This window comes from Populus nigra, chromosome 6 (genome assembly GCF_951802175.1).
Source record: "Populus nigra chromosome 6, ddPopNigr1.1, whole genome shotgun sequence".
Lineage (NCBI taxonomy): Eukaryota > Viridiplantae > Streptophyta > Magnoliopsida > Malpighiales > Salicaceae > Populus > Populus nigra.
In genome coordinates, this window is record NC_084857.1 from 8,751,147 (window position 1) to 8,775,979 (window position 24,833).

A 24,833-nucleotide genomic window follows, 5' to 3' on the forward strand; every position below is an offset into this window, starting at 1 on the left:
AGTTTTAAAATCTTTCCTTTGCTCTCTGGTTTTCACCCCTCTTCTAATCTTCTTTGTTTTTTCTTAGTTTTGCCTAATATGTCATGTGCTAAGCTTCTCTTTTTTTCTCCCTCTCTCTCCTAATAATTTATTCCAAATTTCACATTGAACAAACCTCTAGCATGGTAAATGCTTCGGCCTTCACCGATTTCACTGTCCAACACATGATATTCTTGATCCTCTCCCTGCTTTATTCACGCATGGGAGTGTGTGAGGGATCCAGAGCCACAACATCCATACCTTTCAATCAGTAACACCCCACAGCCAATAGCAGTAAATCAATCCCAACTTTTCCTTCATTTCTCATAAAATCAGGTATGTCTTGAAATTCACGCTTCTAATCCTCCCAGTTCTGGCATTTCCCATGTGCTCAAGCAACATTTACCTTGCTCTTTTTTTAACGTCTCGGGCCTTCCCAAATTCTCCGATCACGCTGTCTTGGTTTAAAGGTTTAAAAACATCGCTGATTTGAATAAAAGCAAATCAAACCATTTTCAAGGTGGTACAAGTTTTAAGCTAGAGACAGGGAGGTAGGGAGGGAAATGAAGCAGTGTAAGATCACTGTGTTTCTAAAAGACCTGTCCATACGTTTTAGAAAAGAAGTAAGAGAAGGCAGTCTTCAAGCTACAACCACTGTAGTTTTATGTTTGTCAATGGTTTCATTTGTTGTGATTCTTGCAATGTTTATAAATAATAATGTCAAGAAATATCTGTTATCCGAAGATTATTCTTACTATCAGTTGGCTACTTTTACCCCTCTATCATCTGGGTCTCCATGTCCATATTTTCTTTGCAACTCTTTTTTATCTCCTCCTTCCTTGCAACCATCGCAATTTCCAATCACAAGCTTGAGAGACTGGGTAACTCCAAAGGAACTGTGTCATTCTATGAATGACAAGGAGCTATTATGGCGAGCCTCAATGGTGCCACATATTGATGAATACCCTTACAATCGTACACCAAAGGTTGCATTCATGTTCTTGACCAGAGGGAGTCTGCCTTTGGCCCCACTTTGGGAAATGTTCTTCAAGGGACACGAAGGTCTCTACTCAATCTACCTCCACAAGTCACCGGAATTCACAAATCGACACCCTGAATCATCAGTCTTCTACCAGCGTCAGATACCAAGCAAGGTCAGAACTCATAAATTTATTCTTGCTTTCAGTTCGTATATGTATTGACAGGCAAAACTTGGCCTCCCAATGGAAGTAGAAGAATATTGTAGGCTTTAATTTTTTTGATATGCATATCCAGTGCATTTAAAGTGTTTCTTGCAGCCAGCTGAATGGGGGAGAGCAACTATGATAGATGCTGAGAGACGTTTATTGGCCAATGCTCTACTCGATTTCTCCAATGAAAGATTTGTACTGCTCTCCGAGACTTGCATTCCAGTATTCAATTTCAGCACAATCTACAACTACCTTATGAACTCAAACCAAAGCTTCCTAGGTTCATTTGATGACCCAAGACACATGGGGCGTGGTCGATACAACAAGAGAATGCGGCCAACCGTGACATTATCTGATTGGCGTAAAGGTTCCCAGTGGTTTGAAGCTCACCGCAAGGTTGCGATCGAGATGATATCTGATGTGAAATACTATCCTGTTTTTAGAGATCATTGCAGGCCTCCGTGTTACATGGATGAGCACTACTTCCCAACTCTAGTAACCAAAATTTCCCCTGAGCTGAACTCAAATAGGAGCATCACATGGGTTGATTGGTCTGGTGGTGGATCTCACCCCGCAAGATTTGTGAGAAAGGATGTCTCTGAAGCATTCTTGAATCAGATCAGGAATGGGTTTAATTGTACATATAACGGTGGCATCACCACAGTTTGCTTCCTTTTTGCAAGGAAGTTTCATCCAAGTACTCTAGACCCTTTGCTAAGGATAGCTCCAGGATTGCTTGGTTTTCGCTCTTAATTAGAAACCTCAAGATGTCTAGCTATTTTAAGAGCAATTAATACAATTCGATCAAGCAGCAAAACTAGTGAGATGATTTTAATTATAACAAAATGACGAATAAAATGACTCCTCAGTGACAAAGATAATTACAGTTACATATATAGGATTCGGATTACACAGGAACCAAAAAAATGGTTGTATTTCAGATTTTACCATGGTTATACCTTGTTTTCCTCGGTCAGAGGGTTACTACCATTATCCTCATACCCAACCTGGTCTTTTACATTGATTTTCTTCTTCTTCTTTTTACCATGGTTGTATTTCAGATTCTCACATCCTGAGGGACCCGTCATTTATATTTTCGGGGAGAACTTCTTGTTTGGATTTGAAGTTCAGATTTCAGAAGACCACTTCAGCTGAATGACGTTCGAAGGCTGCCCATTTCTCAACTCGCAAGTTACTCGCCGGCTATTTCAATGAAAGCTTTTGGGCCAGTTGAAATGGGCTGCCATGGCTGTTCGAGGTTTAAGAGAATATTAAGGCTTGATTTTGTGGCCCATTACCATTAATAAAATATGGTTTAAACTTGTAAGAGTGACTTTGTTTTGTTCTTGCCGTAGTGTTTTCATGAAAATTGATTTTTTATTATTTTAAATTAATTTTTTTAGTGTTTTTGAATTTTTTTTAATATGGTGGTGTCAAAAATAAATTTAAAAAAATAAAAAAATAAATTATTTTAATATATTTTTAAATTAAAAACAACTGCTATTACCACAATGTAAAATAAATTTTTTTGATATAATTATAGAGTGATAGAGAATTTCATTAAGAATTCAAATGGGACAAGTAAGAAACTAATTTACGTAGTTATTTGTGTCTGAACTTATTCTAGTTATTTCCATTCTCAAAGAAATCAAAATCATTAATATTTAATAAAAGGGGAAGTTTCGTTGTAGATAACTATTAATGATAGTGATAATTTTAAGAAAGATGGTGATGGGCGCGGCGGTGAGAATATTCATCCCGTCATGGACAATATAAAATCTCTGTTCCAATTAAATTAGAAATAAGGGCTATTATTTTTCTTTGTTTTCCTTCCCTTTTTCTTCTCAAGAATCTTCCTACAAGAACTATTAAATGGAGGAACACGTGATTTCTTAAACCAACCGCGCTGTGCTGATGCATTCCGGTGGCCGCTCCATGATGTTAGGAGTGATTTAGGGTTTAATATTCTTTCTTGAACGGTCAGCATGCAACGCTGGCAATGATTTCTTAGTCAATTGAATGAATAATAAAATTAATTCTCTTGGTCTGGTCCCTGTAGGGTGGCCAACTCTCCCATGGCAGCCCTTCACTGATTACCAACAACTCAGAAGACGTGTATGTTGAGCCAACTTGTGAAGAACCTTCCTTCCATGCAAATGTATTAACTGGCGGGCCGTCGGCCTCTCATTCTTAGTTGCCAACGCTGTGCTGCTAAAATTATTCTTCAAAGTCAAAAGGGCCTTTAGCTTTCCAAATTCAGACAAGGTCAGAGTTGGTAACTAGCTAGCACACATATGTTACTTTAATTGCCCCTAGCAACTTATTCATTTCGAAGAAAAAAAGAAAAAAAATAGAAGAGAGAAGGTATAATGCTAATTCTATATATTATATATTTTAAATAAATAAATAAATAAATAAATTATTGAACGAAGAAAATCAACTTATTCAAGGCATGAGATTTTCTATAAATGAGCTAAGAAAAAAAAAAAAAAACTAGCTGTATCTTGTGGAGACAAAAACAGCTTGCTTCTGAATTATTCCACGTGGTTTCTTTTTTTAATGTTTGAACACGATGGATTCCCTGTTGAAACAGAGAAAAAGTCGTAATTTTCGTTATTAAAAAAAAAAAAAAGAAGTCGTGATTTTAAAACAATGAACCAGAAAGCCACCGTCATGAAATGGGGTCGCCCCACAAATTTAAGCCAACGGCATCTCATCTTCTGATTTCCACACCACTCTCTAGAGATTTCCCGTCTCTCCTTCTCTCTCCCTCTCTCAAAAGTCATCAAAATTGTCATTTCTTCCTTGAAATTCTCCATTAAATATGCTTGATCGCCTTTGCTTTAAGAAGTTCCCCATCTATCTTTGCATGCATATATATGTATATGTAATAGTTAGCGTCTCGTATTAATTTCTTTTTATTAGCTTTTAATTTACACAAACTTCTAACAAACAACTCTAGTCTTATCGTCGCATCTATCTGTGTGTTTGGTGGTCATCAATCCCTTCTAGCACTGCTTACAACAAACGTTTGTTTGACAGTAGTATCATTTATTCTTAAGATATCATCATTTTTTCCAACTGACATCTCTTGTGCTCGAAGGAAAGAACTGCTTATTGGATCAATAAAAGAATAATCCTGAAGCCTTCGCTAGCAAGACTACCACTATCCCCTACTTTAGTTCTTTCGAGTTATTGAACTCTTTCCTTTCACATATCAAATTAAAGCAACCAATTACCATGAAGGGTCAAACTCAAAACCAGAATCTGGTCACTACATTTACAAAGCTGTTCAATGCCCAGTTGCAACTCATCAATGTCCTTTCTCTCTTCTTTTTATTTGGCTGTGGTCTTGCCACCGGAGTCATTCTTAGTTCCTATCTCAACAACATATCATTCAATCTGCAAGTCAGTCATTTCTCTTTTTCTACCACTACCACAACAGCATCGCCAACATTCAAGCTGCCTCCTCGCGTAGGCTTGAAAGAATATCTGAAGGTGCCTGATGTTAAGCATGATATGGATGAAAAGGAATTGCTGTGGAGAGCTTCCGTGACTCCAAACATACGTGAGTTTCCATTTGATAGAGTTCCGAAGGTTGCTTTTATGTTTTTGACGAAGGGGCCAGTTTTGATGGCTCCACTGTGGGAGAAATTCTTCAAGGGACATGATGGGTTGTACTCAATTTATGTGCATTCAAGTCCATCTTACAATGAATCAGAGCCCGAAAGTCCTGTGTTTCATGGCAGAAGAATTCCCAGCAAGGTTAGTTAATTTATCGCATAATTTCGTGTGGCTTAATCATGTGAATTTAGCATTTCTTATCCTATTGTTTTGATCCTTAGCAATATCCATGTCCTACATCTATTGCACAAATCATTAATTAAGATTGATATATTTTTTTTCTTAATAGCAATACTTGATTGATTAAAGCCCTTTGGATTTCTATCAAAAAAGAAAAGGATTAGAAGCCTTGGGATATATATATATATATATATATATATATATATATCCATGTCCTACCTAGGTTGTTTCCTAGAAGAGATAAAATGAATGCCTTTTGTATCACACAGTAGACCGGAGATCAATAGAGATCCATTTCTCCACTCAATGCAGGTGTATGAGAAATTGCCATTTAGCTAAAAAAAAAAGGAGGTCATGCCAATCTCAACCACCGCTCCTCTCTAAACAAAATCTCTACCGCCACATATATGTACTCGTTTACATATCAAATTTAGCACAGTAATAAATAAGCACGCGCACACAGCATGTACATTAAGGTTCTATATATGATGACCCATTCCTAGCCATTTTAAGTTGAAGTGGAATTTGTTCAGAGACATGTTGTTTGTTGTCCATGGGATTCATGAAGGTCTTGACATAAGAAAATTAATGAAGGTCTAAAAGATCTAATCAACAGAAAAACAGCGTAAAAGAAAGATCTAGTTGTCTGCGTGAATTATTAGACTGCCTTTTCTTGATATTCTATAGCACAGTTTCTACGGTTCTTTTTTGTTAATTATGGTTGCTCAATTTCCTGCTTACGTGCCATGATGCAGGTTGTTGAATGGGGAAATGCAAACATGATTGAAGCTGAAAGACGACTATTAGCCAATGCACTCCTTGACATTGCTAACCAACGTTTTGTTCTCCTCTCGGAATCATGCATTCCACTCTTTAACTTCTCCACTGTCTACACTTACCTAATGAACTCAACCAAAAGTCATGTGGAGTCCTATGTCTTAGAAGGTCCAGTAGGTAATGGCCGATATAGTCCACGGATGAGACCTGGGATCAAAATCGACCAATGGAGGAAAGGCTCACAGTGGTTCGAAATAGATCGAGACCTTGCCACTGAAATTGTCTCGGACCGAAAATATTTTCCCTTATTCCAAAAGTACTGCACGGGACAATGTTATGCTGATGAGCATTACTTACCAACATTTGTGACTATGAAGCATTCGAAAAGGAATTCAAATAGGACTTTGACTTGGGTTGACTGGTCCAGAGGTGGGCCTCATCCTGCTAAGTTCTTAAGGACAGAGGTGACCATTGAGTTTTTGGAGAGGATGAGAAGTGGCAGCAAATGTGTGTATAATGGGAATCACACCAACACTTGTTTCTTGTTTGCAAGGAAATTCTGGCCTAATGCTCTAGATAGGCTATTGAGGTTTGCTCCCAAAATCATGCATTTCAACTCATAGGTTTACAGAATAGTTTCATTCTTTATTCATTTGTATAAATATTGCATATTCCCTCTCGAAGAGATTGGAGTTTACAGCTCTATGATTCTTTATTCCTTCATGTTACAAGATATAAAACATGGAAATTTTTAGGTTTTTCCCTTGCATGTATTTACATGTGCTCCGCTTCAATAATATTAATCCTAATTAATAGAAGCACTAATTTTATTTCTGTTGCTCTGATTTTGTTACTAATTCAGTGTTCTTTTGATGAACATTGTCGATACCATATAGCAGCAATGGTGAAAGCAAAGCCTGTCGTCATGGTTCGCGCAGTAAAAAAGGACAGTAAAAATCTATCAGAAATTCATAATCATCTGCTAATTTGTTTTTTGAATGTTTCTAATTAAATCACAGTCTAATTGATGATTACTGGTTAAGTTTACCGAAGCCTGGGTACTCAGAGCATTCCCCTGCTGCTGCTGCTCTTTTCTCTTCATGCTTTCACAACAAATGCATTCATTCATTTTTGGAAAAATTAACATGAAAATGACTACCATCTCCAAGATTTCATCACATGTTCAAGAGGGCATGTTGACTGTAACATAAACAGTTGTGTTTAGGCCCTTGGGGGCCAAAATGGCTGGCAACCCAAATTTATTCATGATGAGGGGTGGGGAAAGGGCATTTAAAAAGCCCTGACAATCAATATTTTTATCTTGCTGCTTTGCAAAATCCAGCTCTAAAAATTTAGAGTCCTAGATGCAACCAAATAATGCCTGCCCCATGCGTCTACTACCAATTGATTCCATTCGATCCTGTAGGCTTACCTTCAGGTCTGAAATGCAGTTTTCAAACCAAGCCCTCATACCATTAGCAGAAAAGAATGGTTAAATTGAAGTGCACATTCCACAATGATTAAAAATTAAGATTCCATGGCCCAAAGAAGAAGTAAAGAGATTCTGTCCAGGATATAACAATTAAATACTCCCATTCATGAATATTTTATGCAGATGAACATGGCAATCGCCTCAAGATAAGAGGCCACTAGTGATAAAAGAAATGTAGGGGGATTGGCCATCCCTGTCTAAGTGATCAATTTCATGATTACGAGAACATCATTGGTAGAACAAATTTCATCAACTCTTTGCCGATCTTTTAGCATAAACGGCCAAAAGAGAAACATATCCTCCGATTCATTGAATCTAACAAAAAAACATAACAAGGCAAAACTCAATAATGCAGGAAAATTAAACCCTCCATGATTTACATCAAACCCCAGTACTCTTAGTTTATAACTGAATAAACTGCCCTTCTCCTTCTGCGACAAATTGTTCAATCACTGGCCAGCTCCACTAGTCTCTTCGGACAAGCAAGGAGAATCAGAAACAGAGTCAAAGGTGTCGTGACATGGAGACATTTCGACCCCGCGTATCTCCTCAATCATCCTAACCACGTGGCCCATCCTAGGCCGATGATCAGGAGATGGAGTTGTACAAGCCAATGCAATTTGAAGTAGGCCCACCATCTCCTCCTCAATATCCTTATACCTCATCAGCTCCAAATCAAACACCTCAGCCGTCCACTCCTCCCTCACCACAGATTGGACCCACCTTGGCAAGTCCACAGGCCCACCATACCCATTTCCAGGCCCAGCACCACAATCCACTATAGAAGGGCATTTCCCTGTTAAAATCTCCAATAGCAAAACCCCAAAGGAGTACACGTCAGATTTTTGGGTCTGTTTTCGACCGTCAGATGTTGCTTCGGGAGCGCGGTAGCCATTGGATCTTGGGGCAGAATTAGTAGAAGATGCAAAGAGAGTGAGCCCAAAATCTGAGACACGGGCATTGCCTGCCTTGTCTAAAAGGATGTTTGTGGATTTGATGTTACCATGGACGAGTTTAAGAGCTTTGCATGAGTTGTGCATAAATGCTAACCCACGGGCTGCTCCAGCTGCTATTTTTAGCCTAGTAGTCCAGTCCAGTGGGGTTCTTCCTGGTCCTCTGTTACCTGTCGGGATACATAATTAGGCATATTTTCCCACAAATTTAATAATTTTACACTAAACAACAAGAGTTGGGTTGTGTATCAAGGGTGTCTCCCTCATGTAATGTCACCATCAGATGTTTGAGATAAGAATCCCGAACAATTTGGGTCCAAGAGTATCTTAAAATTGGCTTGATCTAAACCACCGACCCAATAGTGACATTAGGTCATGGTTATGATGTGATTAAAGAGCCTAAAATAAGAGAAATCATTGCCCCGTTAACCTATACTCACACACTAGATTCTTGAGTCACCCTAAAACACACTAGTATAGCTTGGCTAATGCCTAATGAGGTTAATTTTTGGTCTTACATTCGCTGGAAAAGGAAACAGACCAAAAGTAAAAGGATTGTCGAGAAAACACAATTATCTGTAGTGTTGTCCACTCCTGCTATATCCCAAATCACGATCAAGCTCATAAGCTAAACTTTTCTGTCAAATATTTATAACTGCTCCCTTGTCCGTCATGAATAATGGCAATAACAGTAACTATGCATGGACCCCACCCCAAATACACCTTACTATTCAGGGGCGAGAGCCAGCCTTGCAACCATTGGATTTACTACCAAGAAAGAAAGAATTCATCAAAACTACTCGACTGAGGTCTGCTTCCAATGCAGTGGCAGCACAAGCACAACAGCATATCAGGCCCCATACTATCAGCAGCCAGATGTCCAATTCCATAAAAAACAAAGCGAAAAAATTCAGAGGGGCCCGCTAAAAACCAACCTATACCTACTAAAACCTACCCCGCGTGTTGGACTCCTCCGGCTGCACTCTCCCTTCCCACTAGGGCATGATCCCAGAATAATTTGTAATTTTTTCATGGTCCACAATCTAAAGCAGTTCCTAGAGCCCCAAACAATCAAGAACGATCATCAAAAGAATCTAAACAATAAAAGAAAAATAGCAGCTAAAGAAAGGAAACAGAGAAACCGAAACGATATGGTAATGGAAACACACAGAAAATTGAGCAAAAACGTAATGCAACGTACCATGAAGAAGCCAAAACAAGCTCCCATTTGGCATGTAATCATAGACCAGCAACTTCTCTTCTCTAGCGAAGTAATAAGACTTAAAACTAACCAAATTAGGATGTCTTAATCTCCCTAAAACCTCCATATGTTGCTCCAACTCTCTTTTCCCTCCAACATTAGCATCCTTAAGCCTTTTCACTGCCACCACATTCCCATCATCAAGGACTGCTTTGTATGCGGTTCCAAACCCGCCTTTCCCTAACATCTCTGCTGAAGCTCTAAGTAAATCTTCAAGCTCAAACCTTTCCACCCCTTCAAAGAACACCATCCTTCCCCTCTCAAAGCCCGGCTGGTTCGGGTAAGGGCTCGAAGAGTAAACAATCTTCTCGGTTTCTAACAGCTTTGAGCCCTTCCCATTTCGCATTTTGGCTGCGTAGTTGCGCCAGAAGTAACAGTAGAGAAGGAGAGAAACCACGGCAAGAATTAAAATATCCCCTAATATAATGGCTATTAGGGCTAATGGGCTTATTTTGGTTGATGTTTTGCTGATTTTGTGGTTAGTGTTTATTGGTTTGTTTGGTGCTACTACTGAGCTTGGTGTTGAAGAAACTATGCTTGTTGGGTTAGTTCCAGGCAACAATGGAGACGCTATAGCCCCATCGGATCCGGGTCTTGTCGGGTCGGAAGCTAAACTTTTACAAGCCTGTAACGGGGATCCACAAAGACCAGCAGGGAGGCTTTGAGCGAAAGCGGATTCAGGGAAACCCGATAAAGATTTGGGTATTTCACCGGATACCCGGTTATTAGAAACGTTAAAGTCTTGCAAGCTTGGTAAATTCAAGCTAGAAATGGACCCGGTAAACTGATTCTCTTCAAGCCTTAAAGTCAACAGATGAGTCAAACGGTTGACAATCACCGGAATGTTACTGGAGAAGTTGTTGTGAGACAGATCCAAACGGTAGAGTCTAGAAAGAGGGAGGACAGAAACAGGGAAGGTACCAGAGAAGTGATTGTGAGATAAAAAGAGAAGCTTTAACGCACTGAGGTTAGAGATGTTTTGAGGTATGGGACCTGAAAGATTGTTTCTTTTGAGGCTTAAGACTCGAAGCTGAGTGAGAGAGGTTAAGGGCTGCAAAGAGCTGCCTTGAAGGTTAAGGTTTTCGAGGACAAGACGAGATACTCGGTCGTTGAGACAAGCAATGCCCATCCAGGTACATGGGTTGGTGCTGGAGTTCCAGTCTTGGAGCTTGTTATCTGTGTCTGACAAGGTTTTGAATTGCAGAAGAGGTTCTGAATCTGGGTTGGAAGAAGCTTGGAGAAGAGAGAAATGAAGAGATATTAAGAAGAAAGTTGTCATGTATGGAAATAGAAAAATGGGATTTGCTAGTGCCATTGTTGAGGATCTGCAAGAGCAGAGAGAGTAGGGAGCAAGTGAAGGGAGTGAGGAGGATTGCTTGTAGCTTGTAAGGGAGACAGGTGAGAGTTGAGGGTGTGATTAATGGAGAGGTGAAGGGGTTACCTCCTTAAGTAAATGACAAGTAAATTAAATTACTAATAATTAACAATCTTCATTTCTACTAGAGATGATTTGAGGTGGATGGAACAAACAAGCAGAGTGAACTGAAAGGCATGTAACGGATGTACTGCAGGGTTAATTTTGATTGAAAAGACTTCACTGCACTTCTATTCCTATTAGAGTAACGCTCTGGAGTTAATTTTTGTAAATTAATTTTATTAATTATACTTGAAGCCAGTTACAATGGCTAAACTGGAGTAACTACTTACTAATTATTCTTATTAATGTTGAAGTTTGTAGAATCCCTTTTGATTTTTAAGCTAATATTTTAGTGTTTGCAAGTGTGATATCTTCTATTTTTGAATGTTTTTTTAATAGTGTGTTTTATTTAAAAACATCAAATTCATATTTTTCTTAGTTTTTTTTGTATTTTAATATGTTATTGTTAAAAATATTAAAAAAAATCTGAAAAGTTATTATTTTAATATATTTTTCAATTAAAAAATATTTTTAAAAACCATCATGCACTATAAAAACAAAAATATATATAGAATGATTGAAATTTAAGATTACACAAATAGATCACGTTGTGATTTTTATATTTAAATATTAAAATTAATCAATATATAAATATACCACCTTGTTAATAAAACCAATAAAATAAAAATAAATAGATTGGAAGACCTGAGCTAAATCCTCATTTCTCCCGTCTAAATCAATATCTTGCCGTTAAACAATAAGCAATCATGGTAAAAAGCCCTGATTTTGTATTGTTATGATTTATTAATCGTTATCTTCCGTAATCCGTACCTACAAGATATCCTGACACGCGTGGCTTTTACCTTTCCAGTATTACTACTTACTGGCGTACGTTTTCTGTTTGTTTTGCGTGTAAAAAATGTTTTTAAGAATTATTAAAAAGCTTTATTTGCTTTAAATTAAAACAATTCTTATAATTTTATATTATTTTTTATGTGATAATATAAAAAATATTTAAAAAATAATAATTTTAAATCTTTTCAAAATAAAAAAAATACTTTAAAAATAACTATTTATCATAGCAGGCATGAAATCACTAAAATTAACCCCCTTTATATTGTATTTCAAATGACAGTGGGGTAAATTTTGAAAAAAAATTGTTTAAAATTAATTTTTATTATGCTTTTAAATTATTTTAATATATTAATATCAAAAATAATTATTTTTATATATTTTTAAATAAAAAATATTTTAAAAAATAATTACACTACACCATCTTAAACACCCTAATTTTTTTTTTTTAATTCTAACTGGCTAGTAGCCTAGTAGAGTAGAGGGAGCTCTCAACTTTTTGACTTGTCCGTATTATCCAGCAAGTAAATTACCAATTTGCTGTGGACATATACAGCTTTTGACAGACAAGACAGGAATTATTTGGTTCATCTTTTTGTTTAACTTGTTAGCATCAATGCATGTCTTCTTTTGAAGTCATGAGATTATGGCAGAAAGGTAGGGGTAATATTGTGATTTCGATTCAAAAAGGGCACAAGTTCAGTTAGCAGCGGCACGAATAAAGAGCGCAGCTTTGGCTTGGCTTTGGTTTTCGAATTTGTTGCCATTTTAAGCTTTTGCTTTTGCTTTCGCTTTTCATCTTTTTCGCAAAAAACCGGTCTGCTGGTCATCTCTTGCTTAGACCACGGGTTTCTACTTTTTAGTCTATACTTCCTGCCACGTGGTGCATTAACGACTGGCTACTTTGTATATCGACTAAGGTATTGTTTGGCATTGTATTTTAAAATTTTTTATTTTTTATTTTACTCTAAATTATTATATTTTGGATGTTTTCAGATGATATTTTGATGTACTAGAGTCAAAAATAACTTTTAAAAAATAAAAAAAATATTATTTTAATGTATTTTGAAATGAGAAACACTTTGAAAAACAACCGCAACCATGCTCTAAACACGCTAAATACATCTCTTCCACTTTACAAGCATGCAGTATCGTGGTAGGAAGCTTGAATTTAATTTAATGAGATTTATTACTTGTTTTATTTTTAAAAAAGTGATTTTTTTTTAAAAAATATTTTTCAGACTGAAAAATATAAGGCTTAGAGAAGGAAAGGTGTTTTTTTCTTTTAAATTTGAGACAACATCTTTCATTTTGCATGTTATATGTCGTTGTTAATCTTTATATTTAGATGTTGCTATTTTAGGCTATTTTAAAGCTTGTTATTCATCACCTCTCGAAAAAGAAAAAACATGAAGTTTTTTGTTTATCGATGTTTGTATGGTTAAAATTCTTTGTTATTCTTTTTTATTGCATGTTATCGCTTTTTACTAATGATAAAGGTGTTATTAGATCAATTTTGGTATGCTAAGAACAAGTCTCCTTTCAATTGAATCTTCGACATGTCATGTACACTGACTAATATATTTACAATACAATATTTTTTATACCCTTTTAAGAGCTTGAATCTTGGATAATAACGCAGAGAACATACTAAATTATTAAACAAATTGAGTTTCCAGAATCACTCACTGCATGCCAGTCTAGCTTATGCTATTAGAATACTAGCAAACACAAACAAACAGGGCACAATTTGTCTCGGAGACCAGCATTTCTCGCTTTATTATTTGAATATCCGTGTAATCGATAGGAGGAGGCCGTATATTAAAACCACGGTAGACTGGCACACTATTCCTTGCACCTTGCACGAAGCAGGCAGGAATTCATTAATAAAATATTTAATACATGTGCAGTTTGCCGATAGCTTTATTTTCTCATGTCTCCGATGTTGAATGCAATCGATTACTGGCTTTCGTTTTCCAATGCAATCGAGTATAAGAAAATTGGAAGGAGAATTTTGTCTTGGGGTTGGGGATGGACCATGGAGCCTTCGACTTCTACTCAAATTTGCTCGGTAGGGCGCAGCATTTGAGTGGGGCTATAGTAATAATTGATGGAGAGCGTCAAAGGCGTTTGTTTCAGGGGGGCGGTCAACCGGGCTGCAAGGTTGTTCATGAAATTACATTGTTTTTCAGCTCGGTAAAGAAGCTCGTTTCTGGTCCAATGATCAAGACAAGGTTGTAACTCCATTCCAAACCAGGGCGTCGTACGCGGGAGATTGCTAAGGACTTATTTTGGTATTGTCGATGATTTTTTATTCTTTCTTTTCATTTTTTTTTAAAAAAAACTATTTGCTTAAAACGACCGACGGTCAAGTTGCCAAAACTTTAAAGAAGAAACGAAACGAAGTGGTTTTCAAAAAGTTGCAATAATATATATATAATTTGTAACAACCCTAAGATTTATATAAAACTCCGAAGCTAGGCTTGGTGGTATAAAACATAAAGGACAAAGGTGGGCTTAACCATAAACAGCGTTGGGGTTTCGAATTTGAGCTCGACTTAAGCCGAGTTTCACAGGAATACTCACAGGTTTGGCCGGGCCGGCACGTGTTCAGGTATCTACTCAGGGTTTCTATCGAGGGCCAAAGATTCTGGGTTTATTTGTATATGGTGTTTGTATTCTGGGCCTATTGTCCCAGTGTAGATTCTTACTTGCTTTTGCCCAGTTGAGCTATGGATCCACTCTCTTTGTCCGAAAGCAGCAGAACGGCTGTTAGATCAGCTTGATTCACAGAGAGACATCATCTGCTAAGTCCAATTCTTGGTTTCTTGGACTATAAGATAAGCATTGTTTCTCAAAGAACCTATAATAATGCTAGAAATAATTAATTTTTTTCCCACTAAGAATGATTTCAAGTCCATTTGGGAATAAGCAAATTGAATGAAAAGGCAGAGCATTTCTTAAGTGTTCAAAACTGTGAAAGATTTTCGATTCCCTTGCAGTCTCTTCCTTCCCTGTAGAAGGTCACTTTATTGAGCTACCTAAGAAATGCAAGAGCTTTATACCCTTGCGCGTGATCTGTATAAAACGTAAAGAGCAGCACATTCCCTTGTAAACTTCTTTCAGCGATTACTACACTTCACCTAGTTTCCCTAGAGTTTAAAGAACGCATGAGAAAGTCATGCCTGCATTTTCCAACTAACCTGATGCGAACTAGCTTGTTGCAGCTTGTATGAAACAAAGAATGCATGAGAAATACCTCTTAATTCCTTTCCTAAATGACTTTGGTCAGCACTTTCCAGGCACTCCTCACAACCATTCATATCCCATTTCATTGAAATCCTTCTCTAGACAGCTTTTCGTAGCCAACATTTTGTACTGTTTGACTGAGTTCCTTTTCCTCTTTCCTGGCACTCCTTACGTTGTATTCATGAAGAATTCAAGCTCTTTTCTGCAGGACAAACGCAACAAAAGAATAATGTGTGCCGTTTGATGCACAAGCAATATGAGATTTTCTGTAATCAACAGTAAATGGTTTGGTGCATAAGTGGAGATCAGCATGATAATGCATAAGTGGAGATCAGCATGATAAGGACTAAGGATTAAAGTTCAGAAATGACTGATCGAAAGAGTAACTCTGAACAGGAGTGAAGCAAAGCAACTGGTATTGAAAAACTCAAAGTCAACTAACCGAAAGGATTGGTTTGAATAAGAGATAGTTTGAATGCAACAATGACTGACGGTAATCTTACAGATAGGTCTATTTCTCTCTCACACAACACCAAAGCGTGGATAGCACAGAAGTCAGCCTCAACATTCTGGACGTGGAAAGGGTAGTTTATGTTAGGGCCAGGACCAGTTTCTAGGCTGACAAGCTTCATATTTTTGGTCTGCCTATAAAATAGATTTACTAAGAATGTTGAAATTACGGACAATAAATCCGACATGTAAGGGTATTTTGTGGAGGGTGATTCCGGCATCCCATGCGCGGACCGGTGGTGTACTAATAATTGCTCATCGGAGGGTAAAGCACACTGAAACACAATATTTTAATGTGGTTCGGCAAAACCGCTTACATCCACGGGAGAAAATCATTGTATTAGAGATAGAGAAAGGGTTACAATACATACATGTACAGGAGGAGAATTACATCCACTCTACTCAACTCATCAACTCATCTTTGCTACTCTTGTAGCTGCTGCAATGGCAGCAAGACTGCTGCCATTGCAGCCCTTTACTTTCTCTCCACACTCTTCACATTCTCACCACTCTCTACTCTAATTTTGCTCTCTCACGTATGCCTCTATTTATAGGCATGAATGGTGCCACCAGCTCCTATTCTTCTTCAACAAAGGTGGCTGCCAACTTCAACTCTTCTTCAACAAAAGTAGCTGCTGCAATTGTCAATGGTTATTGCACATTAATAGCAACTAACTTAATATTTTGAGGATTAACAAGTTGTGGAGACTCATTGGGAATATAGGATTAAAGAAACAGGTAAAAAAAAACAAGAATTTAAAGGTCTATACAGAACATAGGACCAGCATAGTAACCTCTAAACAAGGGACATAACCTGGTAATTTTGAGAGTCAATTGCATTTTATTTACTTGATTTTCATACTCTATATCCATTTGATGTACGATGTTATTTTCAAATTATAAAATATTGATTGCAAATTGAAGTGATGCCTTAATTGGCTTTCACTGCATATTAAAATATATGACATATGCCGCATTATCTCATGAAGTGTTTGCATACGAGGTATGGAATGTATTGTTATTTCTTTCAGTTCTAAAGTCCTAGAATGAGGTGAATTTGAGTTGAAAAGGTCTTACTGCACCAGAAATTACAGGCAATGTTCTCTTGTACGAGAAGATTAGTCAATGGCCAACTGCTCTGTCTTCTATAGGGTGGAAGTGTCTCATATACTGTGACCAATTTGATCAATCTGCAGGCCTGCCATTTACGTTGGCCATCATATTCATATCCAAGTACTAGCCTATCTATGATGTCAGCTGCATTATCGAAAATTAGTCTGTCATTAATCAATAGTAATTAGTACTATCATGCTGTATTACCAGCAAAGAAGAAGGTAGAAAATATAAGCAGTAGGTAGGTATCATACCTGTTATCGCCATGACTCGTTCGAATTTCCCCTCGCTGTCCAGTGAAGAGGTAACGGTTTACAACATCATTAACAATAAATCCAAGTCTCCTTTCAAGTCAATAGTAACCAGAATCAAGACAACTGTCCAAAGTAACAGTCGTTTGTGACACTGGTTAATGTCTTGCACCCTGGAAGACTAGTGGAAACAAGTTGAACTTGGGGAACGAGTAATTATAAAACTAACCCTACTGTTTTAAACGAGGAAGTTAGTTCCTCCCCTTAATTTGCAAAGACTGGATGGCCCGTCACAAAGCTTCTGTGAAAGTCTTGAGCTTGTTAGAGTTGTTAAAATAATGGCAGTCTGAGAAATTTGTATCTATCGAAATTTGATGGAGATGAGGTTCCACTTCTTCCAATGTGGGTGGGAACCACACAGATTTGTTTGGCCATCTTCCTCCATCCTTGCTGTTCAAGTATAATTGCGCTTTAAAATTCAGGTTGATATTCTAACCCTGATCAGCAAATTTAGATCATACACGCATTTCTGATCCATTTGCAAAAATTTTGAGGCCAACGTAACAGAGTTCAAATTTTCACAATGAATTGCTATATGGAAACTATAAAATAACCCGCTCCTTCTCAAAGCATTTGGATTTGGACTATTCAAAACGATGCACGAGGGCAGCGTAAATTAACCCAAGACCCCCCAACGAGGAGCTCTTTTCAACAGTCATTGTGACAGAAAAAATGGACGTGTCTATGTAACCTTGTCCTAGCTTGTCATAAATCTAAGGGAACCTTAGTAGCCCAACCTTGAAAAACCAATGGTCAGTCGTCCTTTACGAAGTTCGGTCTAGAACAGCATTGCTCCTTTTTCCCAGCACCCTTGTGATGTCATGAAAACTCGATAGGAGATTGAATACCCCTCTCCTGCACTAAGGTGATAAAATGGCCACTCCTCTAGGCACAGAGAATATGATAGCATAGCAAGCCTTAAAAATAATCCAACTCTTCAGCTTGATTAGTTTTCACTACTAGCAGAATATCAGCTTTTTTGGAACTCCAAGCAGGTGCTCCTTAAACCAACTCCTCCTTTAAATGCTAAGGCTAATTTTACATTATAGGCACATATTACATTTACATTTGCCGCGCCACCGTACTAAGATTCAAACAACTGCCTGCCCTAGGTAAATGTCGTTTACCAAAAAAAAAAAAAAAGGAAGAAAGAAAGAATGAGTGAGACAGTAAAGAGTTATGCCACTCTGACTCCACTTGGACGTTTTCCTTCCATGGCATCCTTCTTATTACGGCAGTCAGCACAGAGGAAAGGCCCTTGCCAAGGCTTTGAGCTGGTGGAGAAGATAGACCCAGCATGAACCGAGATGCCCTCACTTGGAGCAAGGTCAATTTGACAGACAACACATGTAAAAAGACCAGATGTTGATTGCGACGTGGAATCACCATTCCCTAATCTGGAGAACACATTAAAAATAAGAAGTTGGATGTACAGTAAGAAATTCCCATTCCCAAGTCTGCAGGACACAACTTAAGATGTAGGTAAACATTGAGACAAGCGCAGAGCTTCTACATTTCAAGTATGCATGATAAAACATGGACCAGTAAACAAGGATAACCCCACTGACACGTCAACTGAACAAATTAAACTAGATGTTATGGGGTGTTTTGTTACCCTATATATTTTAGGGTAACAATACAAATTTTTCATGCTCCATAGTAAACTGTGTTTAGAGAGAGATGAAAATTATCAGCATTGACTCAAAGTAAAAACGATTCAAGATATCCAATTGTTTTATATGCCACTGCGCACCAGATTCATCAGAGATGATCAAGGCTTGTGATTTCTCTTATCTGCTATTAATTAAAATTAAATTACCAGGCCACAAATTACAAAAGCCAACTCAAAGAAACTGTTAAAAAACTTGCATTCCTCTTCTAAGTGCTAGGGCTCAAATCTAAATCTAACAAATTCCCATCCCATTGCCACCACTGCCAAGGACTGAAAAGCGTGAGGCTTGCACCTTAAATCACTTTTCTACAATGTTTAAAACACAGATGACCCAAAAAAATATACATACAGATAGAACAAAGAGAAAAAAATCAACTCAGGTCCAAATAATGACAAATTACAACTGGAACAGTTAAGGGTACTTCAAAAAATACATTCACAATTTACAATAAACAACTGGAACTCAAAAGACAAAATCCCCCCGGACTAGTCATATTTCATAGCTCATGTAGGTCAGGAGCAATTGTCCTTTCATAGAGGGAGTGCACATGATACCTCAAAATAAAAAATCACTTGAGTTTGTTTGCTACCGTCAAGGAGTTAACACAGTGATAGCATATAATATGAAACTGATAGATGCCTGTTTCCTCTCCTTCTGCTAAAAACTTACTTTTCATACTATATGATGTATCATGAACAGGACAAAGGTGGAGTATTGCAGGGGGAAATCAATGTGAAAAAATGCATGCAAAAATGGCAGCACTAACCTTTCAGCAAGCATAGCTGACCCTTCTTCAAACAGTTCTTCAACTATACCTATGGCAGAAAGCTTCTTCGATAGCTTACTGGCAGAAAAATGGGATTTCTTCCTAAACAACAAGGCTCTTAGCTTGTTCTGTTTCTTGGGAGGAGTTGAAGGTGGAATTGAATTGTCAGGAGGAATTATGTCAACAACCACGCAGGTTGTATCATCCTTTAGTCCCCTTGTCCTTAATGCTTCCTGAAGAACAACATATAAAATGAAGAAAGCAATTTGAGCATTTGGTATAACACAAGCATTCATTAAAAGCAAGATGCTACTTCAAGTCAGCTTTGCCCATAATATCGACACACGTATTATTTTAAAACTGCATTGGAAATTTGAAGGGCACTCTAATTGAACCAAGACTTGCAAAGGAGAAACACTGCAGAAAAGAATGTTAATCACCTTTACTACTTGTCTGGCAGCAAGTTCAGCTGGTAAACCATGACAAGATTTTGCTGCCATTTCTGAGGATAGAGCATCCCATATGCCATCAGAAGCAATTATAAGCCTCCCACCTGCATTTGATAGCTTTATATGGAATGGAGCAAATTAGAGTTCATGCTAAGGGACAGCACAGACATTAAATATTACTGTACAGGTTTTGCTTTCGGAGAAAGAAAATAATTAAAAGAGTACAATACATCAACAACTAAAAAATACTTAGTAGAAGTAAACTGAAATGATTCTTACTTTCACTTGTTTGACAAATGGAACAGGAACTATAAACTCTCCAACATCCATGTCTCCAATTGACCTAGAAAGGCATAAACCTCCAGGCCAACAGCGAAGTGGACCGATCTGTAGCGTTTAAAGGTTTAGCAAAATATATATACAGATATACCAAAATTATCATCGCCTGAAAGAACATTCATTTAAATGACAAGCAGTGAGACTTTAACAGTTGTAATAAGAATAGCGTGCAAAATCTAAAAGCACCTCACCTCAACACCACCAACAGTGCTAAGCCTTCCAACTACCCCACCACTTGCAGTCACCCTTTTCCTCCTGCAGATATTGTAGAATAGATTATACTTCTGTCAAATATTTAGAATGAATAAGGTCTTGAGAATAGACACATACTCCTCCACGTTCTCTTGAAGTCTGTGATCAACAGTTAAGGAGAAAACAGCACCACCCTGAGCATCTAAAATACAACGCGAGTCCCCAACAGAAGCAACAGTAACAGTCCATCTATCAACTATTACAAACGTTGCTGTGGTACCCGATGTTTCTCCTGAAGAAAGGCACAGCATAGATTTAAACAGAAATTATCAGAGTTACCTAAGTGCACAAAATGGAAACCTAGAAAGGATAAAAAAAAACTGAAGGATCGGGGTAAATAATCCCATGCCTCTGCTCTGGAACTCCTTATCAGTCTTCACAAATCCAGCAACTAAAGCACGGGGTAAAGCCTGAAGCCACTCCTCCCGTCCAAGATCACGAGGAATAGCACCCAAAATATGATTCAACAAATTCTCCCTTGTATATATTGCTGCAGCATTTCCATTGTGCCCATCGAAGATCTGACAGTTAGGAGAGAACAAAGACCATCTTATCGAACAAGAAAGATATAGCAGTAGAAAACACATTCAGGTCTTACAGATACTTTGTTTGTTTCTGAACTCTGTTAAAGCAGATCATTCAAAGTTTTCCACTTTACATACATCACTATAACAGGGACTGGAAAAGGGAAAGTTGTTAAGTTTGAAGCAACCATTGCCCTTGGTCAACAACAGAATAAAACTCTTTGGAATATTAGATCATTAATCAAATAGATAAAATAACAAATGAAAACCCCAACTCCAAAACTTCTTCTAAAGTTGGTTTTACAGAGAAATCAGCACTGAAAAGTAGACAGCATAGAAATATATCACCCAACCCAAAGTTTGGTGCACCGTGTCCTCATACCCACGACAGTGCAAAAGAAACTGCATTCGCCAAGGATTGAAGCAGAGCCTGTTAGTGCATATAGGCAATTTGGTCAATGACCCGATATCCTCACTTAACAAAAAAATACAAAGTATACTTGTTAATTATTTTTTATAAAATATATTTATTTATTATATTTTATGAAATAAAAATTACCCCACTTAACAAAAAGTTCCAAATAAAAATTGCTTAAGACTCTATTTGTCGAATATACATAAAAAAAAATATTTCTTAAATATTTTAAAATATCTCGTTTATAATTTTTTATCCTCTTATTGACTTTAAGCCGCCTCTATATTGAAGATATGATAGGAGTTGAAAGAATAAGAATAAGAATTACCGCAAACACAGAAAATGTTGATGACGAATTCCCTGGTAACCGCTGACAATCCATCTTAATCAGGAAATAATCCTCCCCTTTCCTAGACTGGGCTGCATGACCATATTTGACAATTGGCTTCTCCATCTTCTCGATCCTCATTTCTCTGCTGATCAAAGCAGCAAGAGGCACAAGATTATCACGCCGACGCCTCTCTTCTCCAGAAGCCATTATCTTCCACTCCAAAATCTTAACCACCGGAGTCTGGACCTCAGACCTTCAAGTTACTGGTTTCTTCTGTCTCAAGAGCATATCAAACCCCAAAAATCGAAGTGCTTATGGTTATATCCGGTGCAATCCAACTTAAACATAGCTTCCTTGATATCAATGGTTCTCCTAGAATATATCAAACCCGCCAACCCCGTTCGCATGAAAATTCCAGAACTCAACACTGGAATTAAAAAATTTCAATCAACCGCCAATTTTTGTAACTTGATCTACAGTCATCAGTCAGAGAATAATAGCAAGTTTTAAACTAAGATCAAGCAGAAAATGAACACATCTAAACTAAGCATGCAGTTTAAGGAAGTTGCATTTGTAGTGAACAACCAGCATAACAAAAATAACCATAATCTACAATTAGAAGACCAAAAGCTCTACTGTAAACCTTAAATAGTTAAAACAGTTAAGCAGCAAAAGTGAGCCTAGCTAAAACCGTATGTAACATTGGATTCATAATCTGTTAAAACATAAGCTGCCAGCTCTAGTAAGAGAATGTGAAATTCCAGGAAGAAGCAAGAATGTCTGGTTTGTGTTTCTTAGCAGAGAGAAAAATGCAGATCAGATCAAGACACTAAAGTAGCCAACGCCACAATTACAAGGATATGGAACGTGTTTTGCTGATAAAAAGTGAACTGTAATACCATTAATCTAAAAACCCAAAAATCTTTCAATTAAAGAAGCAAAATCCCATGTTATAAATATAGAAATAAACAAAATAAAAGGTGAAAGATTCAAATAAATTTTAAGTACCAGATCAGCTTCTATACATTTTCCTCTACCAAACAGAGGTAGCTGTTTTTTTTTATAAAAAAAAAAATTCACTTCTTCACCGAAACTTAACTAAGAAAAACAAAAGGGATTGCTTAAAAAGACAACCTTTTCAATTAGTGAAAGAAAAGGGAGAAGCTTTGCTGGCTCTATAAAGCAACCTCTTCACATACCCACATTTCCCTTTCTGTAAAAAATCTATCCTTTTTTGTGCCATCCCACCTTTGTTTTCTTTTCTTTTTTCTCGGGAACAAAAAAAAATAGAAGTTAGAAAGCCAGAATTACAGTCATAAGACCAAATCACACAAACCCAATGAAGTACAATAGTGTTATAAAATTACTAGGAAGTAAGGAGTGTGTGCTTGTTTATCTAACCAAAGATGAAACTTTGGGCTTGGAGCTGGGTGAATAACAGAGGAACAATAAAAATAAAAAATGAGTTCATGCCTTCTTTAGCAAGATGATTTTTCCACTTTCATTGGATTTGATAGGTAAAATGAGCTAAAATGGAACTAGGGCAGCATGCAGTTGATATAGTCTTGATAGTTGAAGGTTGAAGCTAGAAGAAAAGAAGGTAACAAGAACAGCAGATAGATCATTTTTTAGGGTTTTAAATTTTAAATAAATGTTTTTTCTTTCATGAGTGGAACACTGACACGTACTCAAGAGAGTCCAGAAGGAGGTTGCATGTGTTCTGCAGCTATCTATACACAGATGGGGGTGGTGTACGTGTCTTAATTTGGCAATAATTGTAATTTTTATTTATTTAAGTGTTCCCTATTGTTTTTTAATTTAGTGTCTATATTAATTTATATATTTTTTAATTAATTTTATAAATATTAAAATTAATGATTATATAAATTTTTAACAATCTTAAAATTTATAAAACTTAAAATATAATATTTATAAAATAAATTTAAAATCTAACCAAATAAATAACATCCTTTAAAATTATTTAGGCGTTACTTGGCCCGGTACTGGTGGAAGACTACCTTTACAAAAAAAAAATTATGTGGTTGGACTGTTCTTGGATGTCAAATCTTTGGATTAATGGATGGGTTATTCGCCGGAGTCATCAATTTAGGCGCCGTTTGGAAATATGCTTAGACCGCGTTTCAAAAAAATAATTTTAAAATAATAATAATATTTTTAAATCAATCTAATTTATTAATATTAAAAATAATTTTTTAAAAATATATATTTTTTAATATATTTTTAAGTAAAAAAATTCTTTAAAAATAATCATTATCATATTTTTATACACTTTTTTATTATCACTGTAATATTTAAATGTTTACTAATATAAAAGATAATATTATAGTTTTTTTTCTATTTTATTTTTAAAAACTTTAATTTATAACTTTTCAAGAGCAACAACCATAACTAATACATGACAGAAAACTTCAAGAAAATTACTAATCATTAAATCCTGATCTCGACGTGAGATCTGATAATGGATCTCACTAATCTAGCCATTCACGTATATTCTTGATTTTTTTTTTTATTAATATTTAGCATCATTTGTAGCCAGTGTTTTTTTTTTTAATCTCCAAAGGTGGACTTTGACGGTCTCAGCTTCTTATAGTGAATGGTCCAGGCAACAATCGTAATAAGGCGCGAGAAATGAAGGATGACGCTAGCTAGCTAGCAATTAATCGAGAAATATATGAGATAAACGTGATGGTCAATAGTGAACACACCTGGTCTTGGGTGGTAAATAAAAACTAATTAATAGTGCATTTGGCAAAACTTTAAAATTATGATTTTTAATTTGAGTTATTTTTTATAAGTAGTTTATGACAAAGATAGTTAAATTATAAATATGTTTGATAAATAATGATTGAAATCATTTTTTAAAAGCTAATCATTTTTATTCAAATCAAAATTAATCTTAATCAATCATGCTTATAAATCTTTTTAATCAAAAGTAAAAAAGTAAATTAAATTAAATTAAAATTTGTAGTGAAAAAAAATAGAAGGAAAAATTTGTTTTTTTTTTAAAAAAAAATAGCATCTCGGATTTGTCTACTACTCTGTCCATAGTAAACACGAGATCTCAGGTTTGCCCATGCTCACCAGTCACCACAGTTACTTACCAAGGCAATGTGAAC

At 36.6% G+C, this 24,833-nt stretch overlaps 4 protein-coding genes across 10 annotated transcripts; 2 read left to right on the top strand and 2 right to left on the bottom strand.

The window, feature by feature from the left end:
* Positions 1 to 71: 71 nt before the first annotated feature.
* Positions 72 to 2,053, top strand: LOC133695998 (glycosyltransferase BC10). The gene is made up of 2 exons (XM_062117994.1): positions 72 to 1,172; positions 1,317 to 2,053. Exons 1-2 carry the CDS (start codon positions 582 to 584, stop codon positions 1,959 to 1,961), a joined length of 1,236 nt encoding a protein of 411 aa, XP_061973978.1. The 5' UTR covers positions 72 to 581; the 3' UTR covers positions 1,962 to 2,053.
* Positions 2,054 to 3,899: 1,846 nt separating this feature from the next.
* Positions 3,900 to 6,623, top strand: LOC133695952 (glycosyltransferase BC10-like). Its single transcript, XM_062117937.1, has 2 exons — positions 3,900 to 4,973; positions 5,768 to 6,623. Exons 1-2 carry the CDS (start codon positions 4,449 to 4,451, stop codon positions 6,410 to 6,412), a joined length of 1,170 nt encoding a protein of 389 aa, XP_061973921.1. The 5' UTR covers positions 3,900 to 4,448; the 3' UTR covers positions 6,413 to 6,623.
* A 740-nt stretch (positions 6,624 to 7,363) lies between these two features.
* Positions 7,364 to 10,936, bottom strand: LOC133695717 (probable leucine-rich repeat receptor-like protein kinase At1g68400). Its single transcript, XM_062117647.1, has 2 exons — positions 9,436 to 10,936; positions 7,364 to 8,404 (listed from the first exon to the last, which is right to left on the bottom strand). Exons 1-2 carry the CDS (start codon positions 10,808 to 10,810, stop codon positions 7,731 to 7,733), a joined length of 2,049 nt encoding a protein of 682 aa, XP_061973631.1. The 5' UTR covers positions 10,811 to 10,936; the 3' UTR covers positions 7,364 to 7,730.
* Positions 10,937 to 17,943: 7,007 nt separating this feature from the next.
* Positions 17,944 to 23,400, bottom strand: LOC133697824 (probable protein phosphatase 2C 15). Of its 7 annotated transcripts, none has more exons than XM_062120628.1 (11): positions 23,064 to 23,400; positions 22,896 to 22,958; positions 21,694 to 22,123; positions 21,333 to 21,380; positions 20,776 to 20,947; positions 20,505 to 20,658; positions 20,366 to 20,429; positions 20,115 to 20,222; positions 19,827 to 19,952; positions 19,387 to 19,619; positions 17,944 to 18,344 (listed from the first exon to the last, which is right to left on the bottom strand). In XM_062120628.1, exons 3-11 carry the CDS (start codon positions 21,901 to 21,903, stop codon positions 18,125 to 18,127), a joined length of 1,335 nt encoding a protein of 444 aa, XP_061976612.1. In that variant the 5' UTR covers positions 21,904 to 22,123; positions 22,896 to 22,958; positions 23,064 to 23,400; the 3' UTR covers positions 17,944 to 18,124. The 7 variants fall into 7 exon arrangements, with proteins under 7 accessions (XP_061976612.1, XP_061976609.1, XP_061976608.1 ...); XM_062120625.1 differs by having other exon boundaries at positions 22,831 to 22,958; XM_062120624.1 differs by having other exon boundaries at positions 22,831 to 22,965.
* Between the last annotated feature and the right edge of the window lie 1,433 nt (positions 23,401 to 24,833).